General features: G+C 40.1%; 1 protein-coding gene across 8 annotated transcripts in view; it reads left to right on the top strand.

Annotated features, from left to right (window-relative positions):
* The window catches only part of DERA (deoxyribose-phosphate aldolase), a 140,897-nt gene that overhangs the window by 70,043 nt on the left and 54,120 nt on the right, over positions 1-16,734 (top strand). For all 8 annotated transcript variants that reach the window (XM_074938311.1, XM_074938291.1, XM_074938276.1 and 5 more), the window contains one exon: positions 12,930-13,042. In XM_074938311.1, coding sequence (XP_074794412.1) covers positions 12,930-13,042 — 113 coding nt within the window. The remainder of the gene's footprint in view (positions 1-12,929; positions 13,043-16,734) is intronic.

Here is a 16,734-nt window from a genome sequence, read left to right as displayed (position 1 = left end):
ATTTATAAAACATACAAATACAAAACAGGAAGTATACAAAAGGATAAACAAATGATAAAATAAGATGAAAAAAGGGACAGAAAGCTACTGCAAGTGAAAATATACCAGTATAAAGAACCAAGTTAGTCATAAGGAGATTTTGTTATTCAATAAGGGTTTGATCTAAAACCTGCCGAATGACTCCCATTGACTTTCATGGACCCTTTTTCATCAGACCCTAAGGATAGTCCACACTGCAATTAAATATCCAGGGCTGGCCCATCAGCTCACTAGGGCTCGCAGGGCTCGGGCTGTGGGGCTGTTTAATAGCAGGGTAGACGTTTGGGCTCGGGCACCCTCTCCCTCATGGGCTCCCAGAGTCCAGACTCCAGCCTGAGCCCAAACGTCTATGCTGCATTTAAATAACACTGGAGCCCAAGTCCTGTGAGCCCAACCCACTGACAGGGGCCGGACATGGGTGTTTAATTGCAGTGTTGACAAACCTCATGAGAGTTGAATTGCACAGCTCGATTGTGAGCCAAGTCCAGAAATATATGCTGAATGCCCTCACTAACCAGGGCCCTGATCCAGCAAACACCTATGCACATGCTGCACGTTAAACATGTGAGTAGTCCCAGTGAACTCAATGAGACTATTCAAATGCACACATTTAAGAATGTGTGTAAACAGATGGCTGCTGGATTTCTCACCAGGATGTTATATTTGGACCCAGCAGAGAAGGAGATAGATGTAGACACAGAGGGAGCTGGTAGAAACATGGCTATCTTCAGTGGTAGCTTCTATTGTTCCTGCAGCAAAACTGAAATTAACACCAAAGTGAGGCTTTGCATTGGTAAGGGGAGAGTGCTCAAACATTAAAAGGGACAGGTCATTGCACAGGACACTACCTCTGGTCCCCATTAGGGGGTGTGGGGGGAGAGCTTTTATACGGACCTCTAGCTAGCAAGAGTCCTTTTCTGTGTGGCCAGTGCCTGATCAGTGTTGTTAAAACTGAAAAGGTAAAGAAGGTTACTGATATGCTTTGCAAACAGTTTTATGAGCTTGTTAAGCATTGAAGAAACTGCTAACATTTGGAAATGGAAAAAGAAAATGTCTGTGAGACACACCAAAGAAGAGAGTAATAAGCTCTTCTTCGAGTGCTTGCTCATGTTCATTCCATGCTAGGTGTGTGCACGTTGCGTGAACAGTTGCTGGAGATTTTTTCCTTAGTGGTATCCGTAGGACTGGCTCTAGTGCTCCCTGGAGCTGCGCGCAGATGCCCTGGTATAAGGGATGCCATCAGCTCCACACCCTCTCAGTTCCTTCTTGCCGCCAGTGACGGTTGCTTGGAACAATCCCTCTTGCTCTTCCAAGGCTTCTTTCCCACTGGTTTGGACTTCGTAGTACATTGTATAATGTTTGCAGCAGTCACGGACAGGATGAGAAGGCTGCTGGTGTCATCCCAAAGACTTTCTTCCTGGATAGCCACCTGTGTCCAGGCTTGCTACAAGCAGGTGAAGGTTCTGCCTCCAGCCATCATGATGGCTCATTCCACGAGAGCTCAGGCTTTGCCAGCAGAGTACCTCATGCAGATACCAATCCAGGACATCTGCAGGGCCACAACATGGTCGTCAGTTCATACCTTCATGTCCCACTATATGCCATCACTCAGCAGGCCTGTGAAAATGCCAATTTTGGAAGAGCGGTGTTGCAGTCAGCATGTCTGTGAACTCTGAGCCCACCTCCAGGGGTACTGCTTGTGAGTCACTAACGTGGAATGGACATGAGCAAGCACTCAAAGAAGAAAAACGGTTACTAACCTTCATAACTGTTGCTCTTCGAGATGTGTTGCTCATGACCATTCCACGGACCCACCCTCCTGCCTCTCTGTCAGAGTTATCAGCAAGAAGGAACTGAGAGGGTGCTGAGCCAGCAGGACCCCTTATGCCAGCACATACATAAACAGCTCCAGAGGGCGCTGGAGCCAGTCCTTCAGCTACCACTAAGGGAAAAATCTCCGGCAACTGGGCACCTAGTCTGGAATGGACGTGAGCAACACATGTCAAAGAACAACAGGTACAAAAGGTTAGTAACTGTTTTGGGGGGTTATTTTGTGTGAACCGTTCAGCCAAAACGTTAGAGAAACAGAGACAAAAGAGGGTGACTTAAAGGCGAGCACCTGCTCTGTATGGTTTTAAGAGGTGCCCTGGTCTTGAGAGTTGCTTCCAAAGCAGGCAAATAGGACGCAATAAGCTTTGAGATCTACATAGGAAAACGCTCTGGATAGGCACAGAGTATTACTACTTTGTGTCAATATTCTATCACAACACGTAGTTATTCAGAAAGCACTGGAGAGCTGAGGCTAAATGTCTAATTCCTGGAGTTGTGGAACATGGATGCAAGGAGGGATTGAGATTTTTTGACTGGGACTGGTGTGATGCAAAGGGGAGCTGAGAACAGAGTCATTTCAAGCTGGAAAAAGTAACTAGCAGGGCACTAGAGGCGTTAGTGATGTATTTTCCATTCTTTATTGTTTATGGATGTGATTTTGATACGGCATATAGGTTTTCTGTGTTTTCATTTGCTAAATTGGGTTGGACAACATATAAAGAGCAGAGTAGTCAGTGAAATGTAGAAAGACTTAGATCAGTGGGATCCTACAAAGCTTGTAGATGCCTTTCTGCAGAGCGCTAGCTGCTACCACACTGATTTTATGTTAACTTTCTAGTGAATAATTTAAAAAGACCTGTTTATTTTTTAATAAAAAGGAAAGATATAAATTGTCTGAGTGTTCATAATGTTACTTACAGATGCTATTGAGCAGATGTTGGGCCTTCTTAATGGCATTTTAGATCAAAATAAGTTATAGGAAAAAACAACAAACTTCCTTTTACTACCATTCTTTTCAGTCTACTCCTCTGCCAAAATTTACAAGAAATTTCTTTTTTTAAACCACCTTATAAATATTTACCTTTCATGTGCCACTTTTTTCAGCATTTTCATTTTAGTGATTATGAACTATTTTAATAAAGTTGTTAAATAAGTTTCATTTATTTATTTTTTAGGGCCAAATCCAGTTCCTATTGAAATCATTGGGATTTCCTCCCTGGATTTCATTGGTAGCCGACTGCTTGTCCTTTAGTTACTGCAAATGCATCTGATAGTTATATTTAAACACTGTTATAAACACACACCTGGTGCAGTTGACAGTATGCGATTTCAACTTGCATGTTTTAACTCTGCATGGTATGATCTTAGCAGGTTGATTAAATATTGCCTCCCATCATTAGCTGCCATTCTGTTTAATGTAGGTATTTTAGTTGCAGTAAGTTAAAAATATAGCCAGCCTAATGGATGCAAACGTATTAATATTTTGCACTTAGAGCCTTATTCAAGCCCCTATTAGCCACCTAATTTAGATGGGAGATACTGAGCACACATAGCCCCTATAGACTTCAATAGGCACTGCAAGTGCTCAGCGCCTCTGAAAATCAGACTGCTTACTTGGGTGCATACATGTATATTTAAGGGCTTAACTTCAGGTACTTACATTTGAAAATTTTAGCCAAAGTGGCTTGTTTAAGATGACATAGCAAGTCAGTGGCTGATCTAGGAATGAAACCCAGGAATCCTTTAGTTCTAACCGGTGAAGAAAGTTAACTTAATTAAAAGCAACTGCTATTCAAACATGTACAGATCGTGTTTATACTCCTCTTTTATTGTTCATTTTTGTATAACTATTCATATGTTAGGTTATACATAAAGAAGACATAAAACATAGTAGTGGGTTTTATGATCCTATTTCAACACTAGATAACATAGATCACTAAAGACAATAACAAATATGAAATCTAAGGAGTAAAAAATTGTTCTTATGTCTGGTACAATACATCAGCTTAAATATTAGCAGATTGCGACAGAGGTAAAGAATACACTCAGCTGAAAGGATCAGAGCCTGATTTTTCAAGCCTCTATTTCTCCGGGCTACTGTGTTGACTGGCTGTGTTTTTTATATAGTGTCTGCTAATATATACACTACACAGAGCATATATAGTACTGTATAGATACAGACGTTAGTGCTAATTTTTGCCTTGGAAAATGTGTCAATGTGTACCTTGGAATCTCATGAGTATCCTACGGACAAAATAGCCATATCAGGAAGCCGATCATGCTCTTCTGCACAAGGTCTCCTGTGTTGTTATAACTGCAGAAGATCTACCTACTGACAAGTCTGTATGTTGGGGAAGCTTGGAGTGGAGACCAATATTTTACTTGGTCACTTTTCCTGTGTATGCAAATTTGGAAGAGGTGACCTGAAAGTGGTCCATATTGTCAAAGGCTGGACCTTAATTTTTTTTTTCCCACACAAGACTGCCATCTTTAGTTGACTTTTTTTTTTAAATAAGACATTACACATACAGGCTCTTTGAAGATTGACATTTAATAACTCCTCATCAAATACCTGGCAGGATTTATACATCGAACACAAAGAAGGTTTCATGTTCAGTTCCTCCTATCTTCTGTATTTCAGTGGGAGGAATTAAATGCCAAAACTCAAAATGATTTTATAAATATATATATATTTTAAAAAGTAAGATCTACATTTAAAAATAAAAATGTAGGTTTATAAAGCAGAGTAAAATATGCAAATATGCAAAGCAAGTGTGAATATTTATTCTTTTTAGAAAGTCTTTTACAAAAAAAAAAAAAAAAAAAAAAGGCTGTTTAATCAGACTCCTAATTTTGTAATGGGAGGTGTTGGTTTGGAAGCCAGAAGATGGTTTGTAGCCTATTACCAGATCAGGAATGGACACTACTGACTAGTGGACCCAGAGACTCAAACCTCCAGCATAGTGTTTAGCCATTCCCTGGATTATAGCCACTTCTGACAGATACCTGCAAGAGTATGGGTTTTTTTGTTGTTTTGGTTTTTTTTTAGCAGTGTGGTTAAATTCAGTGAGACTACAAATATTACCAGACTGGGTGCTGATAAAGCATCCATGTGAAATACAAATACACAATTTGAAAGTAGCTAAGGCCATATGTAGCTGACTTTTAAAATGCATAGAGATCCAAATCACTCCTGTAGGGAAGTTAATTTATGGAGAATTTTATTCATTGAGTTGCCAATCCCACAAACCTTACTAACGGGAGTAGTGCCTACTCGGTCATAAGGAAGAGTTGCAGATCGGGCCCCAGCATTCCAGGGTAAATTTATGTCTGCTAACATGCAGCAAGAGGGGGCATACATTCATTTAAAAAAAATTGACCCAAATGTTTTCCTCATCTCCATTGCCAGACCTTTAAGATTTGTAAAGGAGCTCCCTTCTATGCTCCATCATCCCTTTTATAATCCCCCCATCTAAGAATCCTGTCATAAGGCCGAGAAGATATCTTAGCTTCAAATTGGGGATGGCTGTGGCCAGAGTTACATGGTGTTGGAAGTGCAGCTGCAGTGGATGACAGCTAGGACCCAGGAGAAAGGCAGCCAAATTAGTTGGGCTTTATGATTGGCACCATAACCTTCATGATGCTACCTCCATATTCTCCTTCACTGAGCAGAAGCTGACTACAGGAGAGACTCTGTCTTCTACGTTTTCAGACATGGCATATAACCATCACACATGGAAATTCCCTTCCCCTCACCCTCACTCCCCCCCCAAACCAATTCTTTCTCTTTCTCTCTGAATTAGAGAGCAGGGACAGCATCTTAAAGTACTTTTATCATAAAATATTGAAAAAATATTCAAGATGACATTGAAGTATCATGATTTTAGTTATGTTATATATGGCTTTTAAAAGTTATGTTTAAAATTCATAGCACTTTCTAATCCTGAAGTAGACTAATTTTCTAGCTTGCTTTGTTCAGTACAATGTATTTCTAAATCCATTTTAAGCAGCTATTTCTTCAGTTTGAGTAATTTTCTCACAAGTTAATAGACAATGCTCAAGCATACCTGACTTTTAGTGTTAGCAAGTTTGGAACATACATATTATCGGCATTAGAAAGCACAAAATTAAACCCAGTTGCTCAAATCATATGTAGCATATTATGCTATATACTGCTATTCTTCTAAACTATTTGTACGTAGCTATTACTTTCTTCCAAATCATAGTGTTACTTGTGGCAGAGCATATGTTGCTATAGTTACAAATTTTAGCACTTAAAACGGGTGTAATGGAGGTTGTGCTGGACAATATCTTGTGCTACTAAACAATATTGATCTAAAACTTGGACAGTCAGTAAATAGTTAATAATATTTAGAGTAGATATTATTATACATATTGTACAATAGTTTTATTGTCTAGGATATTTAGTTTAGATTACCCTACTATGAGCTAGTGAGGGACACAGTGCAATTCAGTTCAAGTAAAGATAGATTTTCAAACCAGTGCACCTAATTATATGTTTAAAATGGGAAATCGCATATACTCGAATACTTAGAATTGGACACACCATGGTATTTTCAAACATGATGAAAATTGGAACATACCTCCATGTCTCCATTATTTATGCTGCCCTGCTCAAAAACAGAGCAGAGTATGAATAGTAATCACACAATTATTAGGTAAAGAAACATAGTATAGGCAAGCTTCCATTCTTGTTGGATAAGCTGAGGGAGTGTTTTCCAGTGGTTGCAGTAGGAGTGAGTGTGTGTATTTAGACTCATGGGTTCTCTTTCTGCTCTCTACCTCTGTCTTACTATGTGGCCTTACACAAGTCACTTTACTCCTCTCAGTTTTTCCATCTGCAAAATGGGGATAATACCATTCAGGAGTGTTTTGAATTTTTCTATAGATAAAGTGCTCTGAAATCCTTGAATGAAATACATTATGTACATTGTTTTACATTAGAAAAATAAAACCTCAGCTAGGAAAAAATGAAATTTTCATTATATATGACTATATTTATAAAGTATGTATTTTACCTGCAACTATGCCCGGTGAAGTTTGGATTGGAAGAACCCCTCTCAAAAATATTCAAGAGATGATAACACACACAGAAAACTGGCGAATAAGAAAAGCTGATGTAGCTCTTCCTTTTGGATTGCCAAGAAGAACATGTATACAATGAACATGTAAGAAACACAATACTAATGAAGTGGTCCTATCCTATGGAGAACTGCAGTAGACACTATAGTAGTGCAATAGCTAACCATGAGTGATTCTAATGCCATAATTCTCACAGACATCATCTACGGGTGCAGCATCCTGCTCTGACCAGGGGTTATTTCTTGAGAGACTTTTGCATGAGGAAGGATTTCATGATTTGTATAAGGCCCACAAGTGTCCCTAAGGGCATCATTTTGCCTGCAGAATCTTAATTACTGGTGATGATAAGCAAGAAGGGAAGAACCCATTTTGACTCTTGAAGCCCAAGTGGAGATGGCAGGACTAGCAATTAGAAAGGTCAGCCTTTTATTTATTATCAGAGCAAATATGATATGGACTTACCGAGAGACAGGGAGGGTAGAGCCCTCTGATGTACTTTTTACAGCCACTTTTCAGAGCAGAAATGCACTATACGGTATTTGAAAATGTAAATGACTTTACTGTAAACTGATAGAGCAAAATTTTCAAAAATAGAAGCTTAGAAGTAGGCACACGAATACTTAACTAGTCTGATTTTCTAAGAGCTGAGCACCTAGCAGCTTCCACAGTCAAGCCACTTATTTAGATGCTTAAGTATGGACTTAGGAGCTTAACTTTAGGCACATTTTTAAACAATCTTGGCCATAAAACATGTATCCATTGTTGACAATATGTATTAATCCACTCCTACCACTTCATCATGTGGCACGATCAGTGTGTGCCTGTGTTAAGTCAGCTTGTGACCTAGAGATCTTGTAAGGACATACATTTACCCCATATTGCCACATGGTATTGTAACTGGGGTACAATAATAAAGAAATCTTCACGAGTGCTTTACTAGTAGTTATAGAGAATTGCAGTAAAATTGCCTATTATTTTAAACTGCCTGCCACATCTTTGTTCTTTATTAAGACTAAGACAACTACAAGCAGTATGCAGTTATCAGGAGATAATCATGCCCCCAAGGCATCTGAGGTGCTTTGCAACCCAAAGGTTGTGATTACGCCGTGATTGCTACACTGCTTATTATTTCTTATTGCGTAATTATAGAAACATAATATTGTTCCTGACTACTGTAATCTAAACAACATTCAACAGTGTTAAGCAGCTGCTTAATTACATTTACATGATATGAGGGATCTTTGCCATGTGAAATGAATTGGGAAAGTACGGAAGGATCATCCAGTGGTTAGGCCTAGTACCTGGGAGTCGTGGTGTTCAATTCCCTGCTCTGCCATAGATTGGCCTTGGGCAAGTGAGTTAGACTCTCTGTTCAGTTCCCATCTCTACAATGGGGATAATAGCACTGCCCGACCTCAGGGGAGTACTATGAGGATAAATACATTAAAGCTTGTGATGCTCTCAGTTACTACAGTAATGGGGCCATACAAGTACCTAAGATAGACAGTGTAGACGTAGAGCTCATCCTTATGCCTAGATGCTGCTAAACCATCCTTACTAGGTATTGCATTTATTTCTGGCTCACAAAGCTTTTCTTTTGAAAAGTACACTTTTTTGCTTTTGAAACTGTACTAAATAGCAGTATCTCCACTCACTGCTGTTGGCACCTCCTGCTGGTCATTTTAGAGATTAGCTTGAGCCAGGTATTGTGCCTTCCTCTGGTGGTGTCTTTCTCACCGTCCTCTCCTCCTGTGGCCCCTCTCGCTCCAGAAACGGCAGCCTCCTTTTCATGACTCAGCCCTCTGGCTCGGTACTATCTGTATTTCCCCCTTCAGGGGTCCCAAAGTCTTCCTTCAGTCTTCCTTTGTCTGTTAACAGCTTCCTGGCTTTATGGACCCTGTCTGTTCCTGCCCAGCTGAGCCTGTTTTCAATTCCCTGCTCCTTGGCTCCCCTTCCAGGTGCAGCCTGTGGAGTTAGTTGTCCTGCCTGGCCTTCTTAACCCCTTCCAGTCTTGTGTGGGGTAGACATTCCATCACACTCCTGTTACACCACCAAAATAAATAATTAAATCCTTCAGAACGAGATGCTTAGAAGGCTCTCTCTCTCTCGTAACCACAGTGTTGCAAATTATTCTGCTCTAATAACAGATGTTTGAACCCTTTTGTCAAGATTTTTTTTTTTAAAGATATAGGTTCCTAAGTCCACGCTGAGGCACCTAAATACGTGGCCTGATCTAGCAGCTCCCAGTGTAGCTAATGGGATTTTCAAAAGTGCAGGTAATCAGTGTTTTGTAAGTTAGAACACGTAGTTAGCACCATAGTCCCTGGTTCTGTATAATTAGGGCCCTACCAAATTCCCGGCCATGAAAAATGGGTCACAGACCGTGAAATCTGGTCTTTTGTGTACTTTACCCTATACTATACAGATTTCATGGGGGAGACCAGCGTTTCTCAAATTGGGGGTCCTGACCCAAACAGGGTTGCAGGGGGTGGGGTGGGGGGTTTGCAAGGTTAATGTAGGGGGGTCGTGGTATTGCCACCCTTACTTCTGTGCTGCCTTCAGAGCTTGGTGGCCAGAGAGCAGTGGCTGTTGGCCAGGCACCCAGCTCTAAAGGCAGCACCCCACCAGCAGCAATGCAGGAGTAAGGGTGGCAATACCATACCATGCCATCCTTACTTCTGTGCTGCTGCTGGCAGTGGCACTGCCTTCAGAGCTGGGCTCTTGGCCACCCAGCTCCGAAGGCAGCGCTGCCGTCAGCAGCAGCTCAGAAGTAAGAGTGACGATACTGTGACCCCTCTACAATAACCTTGCAATCCCCCCACGGCCCCCTTTTGGATCAGGACCCCTGCAGTTACAATGCCATGAAATTTCAGATTTAAATAGCTGAAATCATGACATTTACAATTTTTAAAATCCTATGACTGTGAAATTGACCAAAATGGACCATGAATTTGGTATGGCCCTATGTGTAATATAGCATGCAGGCATACTACTGAGCATGCACAAAACTCCATAGAAGTCAATGGCTGGGATTTTCAAAGCTAGCTAAGGATTTTGGGCACCCAAATCCCATTAAAATGCAATGGGAATTGGGTGTCTAACTCCCTTCAAGCTCCATAGAAATACCTAAACAAAATGGTTCTGCATTGGCACAGCCTTCCACCTGTGCTCTGCATGTTCTGGAATCAGGGCCTATAGAGGGACCTAAGGCCCAGATCCTCAAAGATATTTAGGTGCCTAACGACTTAGGCCCCTACATATGTTTGAGGATCTGGACCTAGAAGCCTAATTTTAGGCACCCTTTTTTGAAGATCTTAGCCTTAGTATTTCATTGAGTCACTTTCTAATTCACAAGCTATTTAGAAATGTATTTGAAAACTTGCCTTTGTGTATGTGCATTCATAAAAGGGTGGCTGGATGATGGTTATAGGTTCAAAATTATCTGAATCACCAGATAAAACTCTTGCTGAACTTTTGTCAATAGCTTGTTTTTTGTTTTGTTTTGTTTTGGTGTTTGAATAATGTCACCAGAAACTCCAATTACAAGGTTGGCATGAATTCCACTTAATGCCATGCTCCTTAAAGCAGTGGTCGATTTTTAAATCCCTTTTTTTCATAAGTGAAATAGAAAATGTTAGTAATACCTTACACTGTAGTGCTCTCTGATAGCATACATCTTCTGGGTTCTGCAAGATTCTTTATGGAATCCTGCTAGCAAGCTCTTGTATCATAAATAGAATTTGTTCATGAAATAACAATGTATTGTTTTCGTTGTTAGGAGATGATGCTAAATTGGCTGTATGTTTGTCTAATAATCACATCCAAAAGCTGATTATTCTGATAATAGCCTTAAGATATTATTTAAAAATAAATAAATAAATGCATTTCTTTTGTACTAATAATAGTTTTTAATCTCTTCTTGTTTCTATGAAGTCAATGAAATTTTCAAAATTGAATAATAATTTGATCCGTTAATCTTTTGAAGCTAGTAATTTTATTTTCCCCTATTTGCAGTCTCTGAGGCTCGCAAATGAATAGAGCTTCATTACTGGCGTCTGCATTTAATAACCATTATCCATTATCTTGTAATTAAGACTCCCTGTAACGAATCTTGAGGACAATGCAAAAATACATAGTACATTTCTTTAATGAACTGGAAAATGTTCATCTTGTTCTATTTAGTAATGAGTTGCTGAATAGTCGTTAAATCCACTGGAGAATGGAGCTAGATGGATTTTGAAGATGGTCTTGAGTTTGTGGTTAATCTATTAGAATTAAAATTTCATCTTCTATTTTTATCAACAGCTGATTAGAAGTCATTCTGTTTGACCAAATTGATTAGAAGACCATATACAAGGGCAGCTGTTGTTTAATGAAAGTTTTTAATGAAACTGTACCATAGAGACTTGTAATTATAAGACTTATAAAAGCTTTGATTTACCTTGTAATGGGCGGGGGGAGGAGGGGAGAGGAAGTATTGTACTGAAGGACTTAAATTCTGCACTTAAAAGAAAAACTGAAAAAACTTAAATTTGATAATGTTAAAGTTTGATTTCTATTTTAAAAAAAAAGATGTGACCATCAAGTGTATACAGTGGGCTCAATCCTGCTCCCTTTTAAATCAGAAGGAAAAACTCTGATTTCAATGGGAGTGGCCCCAAAGTATATAACTTGGGTGACCTTAATTCTTTGTTTGCAGTGTTGTTGTAGCGATGTTGTTTCCAGGATACTAGAGAGACAAGAGGGATTAGCTAAAAATCTTTTATTGGACCAACTTCTGTTGTTGGAAAAAACAAACAGAAGTTGGTCCAATAAAAGAGATTACTTTATCCACCTTAATTTTTTGCAAAGTTCAGTCAATTGTTATTTGCCCTTTACTTTAAATTGCATCCCCCTGGTGTTAAGAAGAGTTTCTATGTTGCCCCATCTGATCAAAATGTGATCTTCATCAGATTACACAGTTTATACAGCAATTGGTCTGCTCAGTACTTGAATGGGAAACTTACAAGGAAACCCATGGTGTTGTGGGATGTGGTGTTAATGATTCAAGAGATGGCCTCCTTTGCTTTGCTCTCCTAGTGAAACTGCTCCAGATTACTGCTAGAAGGCATTGTGCTGTTGGAGATGCCACCGTTGGGATGAGAGATAAACCAGACCCTGAGCTAAATTTGATGTTGAGGTGTAAGCAGATGTAATTTGATTTAAATGGGAGCTGCAGTCTTACCCTATGGTTGAATTGATCTCCTGGACTACTTTTGCTAGTTAAAGAGCCTGCAGTTCCCAGGGCTCCAGCCTGCTGCATTGAAGTCAGTGGGAGTGATGTCATTGAACTGTATGGGAGCAGCATCAGACACCTGGCTGTACCTACACCCTTCCCCCTCAAAAAAGAAAGTAGTATTTTGCAAACTGAGTACTGTGTTGCAGAATTCACTCAAGACAACACTGAAATGCAGCTGGGTGCAACCAACACTTCACAAGAGCTCAGGCAACAAAGTGAAGAATAACATTGTATTCAAATGAAAATGCAGAGTGAAATAAGCCAGGAACCAAGGCTAACTGTCCGCTTCTTTGGAATGTTTTCTTAATGCCTACATACGTTACTGACCATGCATTTAAATGTTGTATATCATAACATTAGCTGATTGGCACATGAGCAAAGACAGATTTTGTTCTGATGGCTAGAGACAGGAACTAAGAGTAGAAATGCCTAGGTTCTGTCCCCTGGTGGTTGTTCTGAGTTGCTCTAAAACTTTGAACAGGACTCTTAACCTTACTGTGGTTGAGGTTCCTCAGCTGTACAATAGGGATAATGCCTACCTTACAGGGATGATGTACGGCTTAATAATGATTGTAAAACATAATGAGATCCTTGGATGAGAGGAGATATATATATAGATATATATTCAAAGAATTACTGTTTTTATAAAACTACCATGGAGTGTTCTGGTTTTTTTAAGGTGCTGATTTCATTAAGACCTCTACAGGAAAAGAAGCAGTTAATGCCACCCTTCCAGTAGGCATAGTCATGGTGCGAGCCGTTAGAGATTTCTATTGGAAAACTGGCAACAAGGTAATTCTTACTATCGGAATCTTTTGTGTAAATAAAAACAGTGGCATTGAGAAGTTGAGGTAAAACCTGAATATTTTCAAAATACAGAACATATGATTGATTGATTAACATAATCTTAGCTTTCATATAGGACGAACTGCAACTCAACTTTCCTTATAGCTGCCTCTTTCTACTTGCTTATAAAAATGTTCCTCTTTAGCTGAAACTTCCCATGTTAAGTCTCAGTTAAAGAGGAATTTTTCCTCCAGGGAAAATTTGTGCAGCATCCATTCAGTCCCCATTGCATATGTATAGTGTTTTGGTGTACTAGTTAGGCTGTATAAATGTGAATTTTAAAAAACAATGGGACAGATCCTCAGCTGATGGAAATTGGCCTAGATCCATTGAAGTTTATGGAGCAGCACAGATTTACGTCAGTTGAGAATTGACCCAATACATACAATACTTGTCAGAAGCTACACCATTTTACTTACTTGATTATTTTATATTCTCACCCCAAGTACAAATTCTACTGCTTTCTTCTTGGCCATGTAGGGTTTCCCACCAGCCATGAAAGGCAGAGTGTAAGTTCTGCAGCAGAACTGGTATGGGTGGGGAACAGGCTGCTGAGAGCTCACATAGGATGTTTACTACTGCTGTCCTTCCGTATCACTGTGAAGCAGAGACTTCGGGCAGATCCAATTTTCCATTCATCTGTTCCTGTACTTGCAACAGTAATGGAAGAGGAAGGTGGCCAAAGGAAGCTCTAAGCCACCTTTCCCTTTCCTGTGTTCTGGGGCAGTTGGGGGCCTGTGCAAACCCCAAGTTAAGTTGAAACAACCTCAGAACTGCTCTTACGTATGCTTTGTCTCCTCCCATGGTCCCCGGAAAGCAGAAAATAGCTATAGTACAGTACTCCCGTGACATCCCCTCTCCATCGCTGGCTCACCCCTCCCTCTCTCCCTCTGCCCTTATGTCAGCTGGGAAGGCCCCTGGCACAGGCAGTAGTCTCAAGAGACCATTTCCACTCCCTTTAAGGTCCATTTAGGCTGCCAGAATAGCCTACGTGGGCATTAGTGTAACAGAGAATCTGGTCCAATTATCCACAGCTCTGGCCTTGGCTAGACTAGGATTTTAAAGATGTGATGTTAGAACATGGTACATTCTAACAACACACCTTTTATCCTAGTCTAGATGAAGCCTATGTGACTCCATTGACTATTTCCCTGCACGTGTGTGTGTGTGTGTATGTAATGCCTTCGGGGGCTCCTGCAGCCATGTGGCTAGAGTAACACCTTCTCTGTAACCTTCTCTGTGACGGAGGGGATTCCTCCCACCTTCAGCCCCTGTGGCTGTCCTCAGTACAGATCCCAGTTCCATGAGCTGTGTGCCAGAAGTCAGGATTTGCCCTTTCACACTGCATTACTATAAGATTTTTACATTTAATTAATATAATCATTTAAGTTACCTTTCATTTTAACATAATTCATTCTCAGTTTAAAATGTGCTATTAAGAGACAGTGTGTGTGTGTGAGAGAGAGAGAGAGAGAGAGAGAGAGAGAATTAGATGTAAACTGACTTTACATCCTTCTATTAACTGAAGACAATTTTATCAGTGACAAGAGATTTCTAAATGGTTTCTTTAACAAACTAATTCTGCTGCTGTACAGAAGCTTTCTAGCAAGGCGTGAGCTGGCAAAAACAGGTTAATACAGAAATTAAACTTTTTCAAGGAAAGGAACAGGTTGCAGAGTAACATTTATTGAATGATAAGCTGTGGTAGTGATATGAAAAGTGTGCAATACAATGGGAAATAATCTTTTCCTGTCATTATTTGAAGGACACACACAAATTAGTTTTTCTGTTGGGAAACCCCCAATCCATAAAAACATATTACTTTTAATAATATAAGGTGAAAAGAAAATTCTCAAGGAGATGAACTTATTAAACAAAATAATGAAATGCTGTGAAACAGCAGGGAAAAGGCAGCTAGACTTTATGCAGCTCTTGAATTAAATATCTTTTTGCATTTTTATGGCAGTCAGATGTGCTCTTTGGAAAGCTGGGAAATGGAGGCGAGAATAGGCCAGTCTTTGCCAGCTTTTTGCAAAAATAAAAACTTTTTTAGAATATTAATGCTGAACAGGAAAAACTGTACAAGTGTTATTTTTAATTATTCTCTCCCACTCCCCCCCCCCCCTTTTTTTTTAAAACCTGAAGTTTACTTGTTTTAGCCACAGATTATCTCAAAGGGCTTTGACACTGGTAGGAAGAATCTAATGAGATTTTCATTAGTTTTTCCCTTTGTGAAGGAAAAACAGACACCATATACACTTTGCTTTTATTCTTTACATTGCAGATGTTTTTCCAGTTGCTGTGGTTTGAATTATTTTTGGAAAACTAGAGCTATTACACTCACTCTTTCTTTCTGTCTCTCTCTGCATTTCAGATTCAGCAGCTTTTCCTGTTTTTATCTTTTAGAAATTGTGTTATTAGAATGCTTCAGTGTGAGAGAAACATACTTCTTCTACAAGTTTGTTTTGTTAAATTACTATAATCTTTACCAAATACGTAGCTCAATGATTATTTTTTTTTAAATTCCAGTAAATTTTCTTACTGCTCTCACTGTATCCTATAGAAAATGGGATTCATGCTTTCCAGGATATAACTTCTCCAGATATTTACCAGATCAATAATCCTCTCAGGGGGTGAGGGTGTAAGGAGAAAGCAGATTAAGAGGAAAAAAAGGAACAGGAAGATCTCAGGGCTCTCTGAGGAGAATCTTCCTGGGGTGGAGAGAATTGTGAAAGCACCACTATAGAATCATAGAATATCAGGGTTGGAAGGGACCTCAGGAGGTCATCTAGGCCAACCCCCTGCTCAAAGCAGGCCCAATCCCAAACTAAATCATCCCAGCCAGGGCTTTGTCAAGCCTGACCTTAAAAACTTCAAAGGAAGGAGATTCCACCACCTCCATAAGTAACGCATTCCAGTGCTTCACCACCCTCCTACTGAAAAAGTTTTTCCTAATATCCAACCTAAACCTCCCCCACTGCAACTTGAGACCATTACTCCTCATTCTGTCATCTGCTACCACTGAGAACAGTCTAGATCCATCCTCTTTGGAACCCCCTTTCAGGTAGTTGAAAGCAGCTATCAAATCCCCCCTCATTCTTCTCTTCCGCAGACTAAACAATCCCAGTTCCCTCAGCCTCTCCTCATAAGTCATGTGTTCCAGTCCCCTAATCATTTTTGTTGCCCTCCACTGGACGTTTTCCAATTTTTTCACATCCTTCTTGTAGTGTAGGGCCCAAAACTAGACACAGTACTCCAGATGAGGCCTCACCAATGTCGAATAGAGGGGAACGATCACATCCCTCGATCTGCTGGCAATGCCCTACTTATACATCCCAAAATGCCATTGGCCTTCTTGGCAACAAGGGCACACTGTTGACTCACATCCAGCTTCTCGTCCACTATAACCCCTAGGTCCTTTTCAGCAGAGCTGCTGCCTAGCCATTCGGTCCCTAGTCTGTAGCAGTGCATGGGATTCTTCCGTCCTAAGTGCAGGACTCTGCACTTGTCCTTGTTGAACCTTATCAGATTTCTTTTGGCCCAATCCTCTAATTTGCCTAGTGCCCTCTGTATCCTATCCCTACCCTCCAGCGTATCTACCTCTCCTCCCAGTTTAGTGTCATCTGCAAACTTGCTGA

This window comes from Natator depressus, chromosome 1 (assembly GCF_965152275.1).
Source record: "Natator depressus isolate rNatDep1 chromosome 1, rNatDep2.hap1, whole genome shotgun sequence".
Taxonomy (NCBI): Eukaryota; Metazoa; Chordata; order Testudines; family Cheloniidae; genus Natator; species Natator depressus.
The sequence above is the reverse complement of the archived record's forward strand: the minus strand, read 5'-3'. Positions and strand labels throughout refer to the sequence as shown.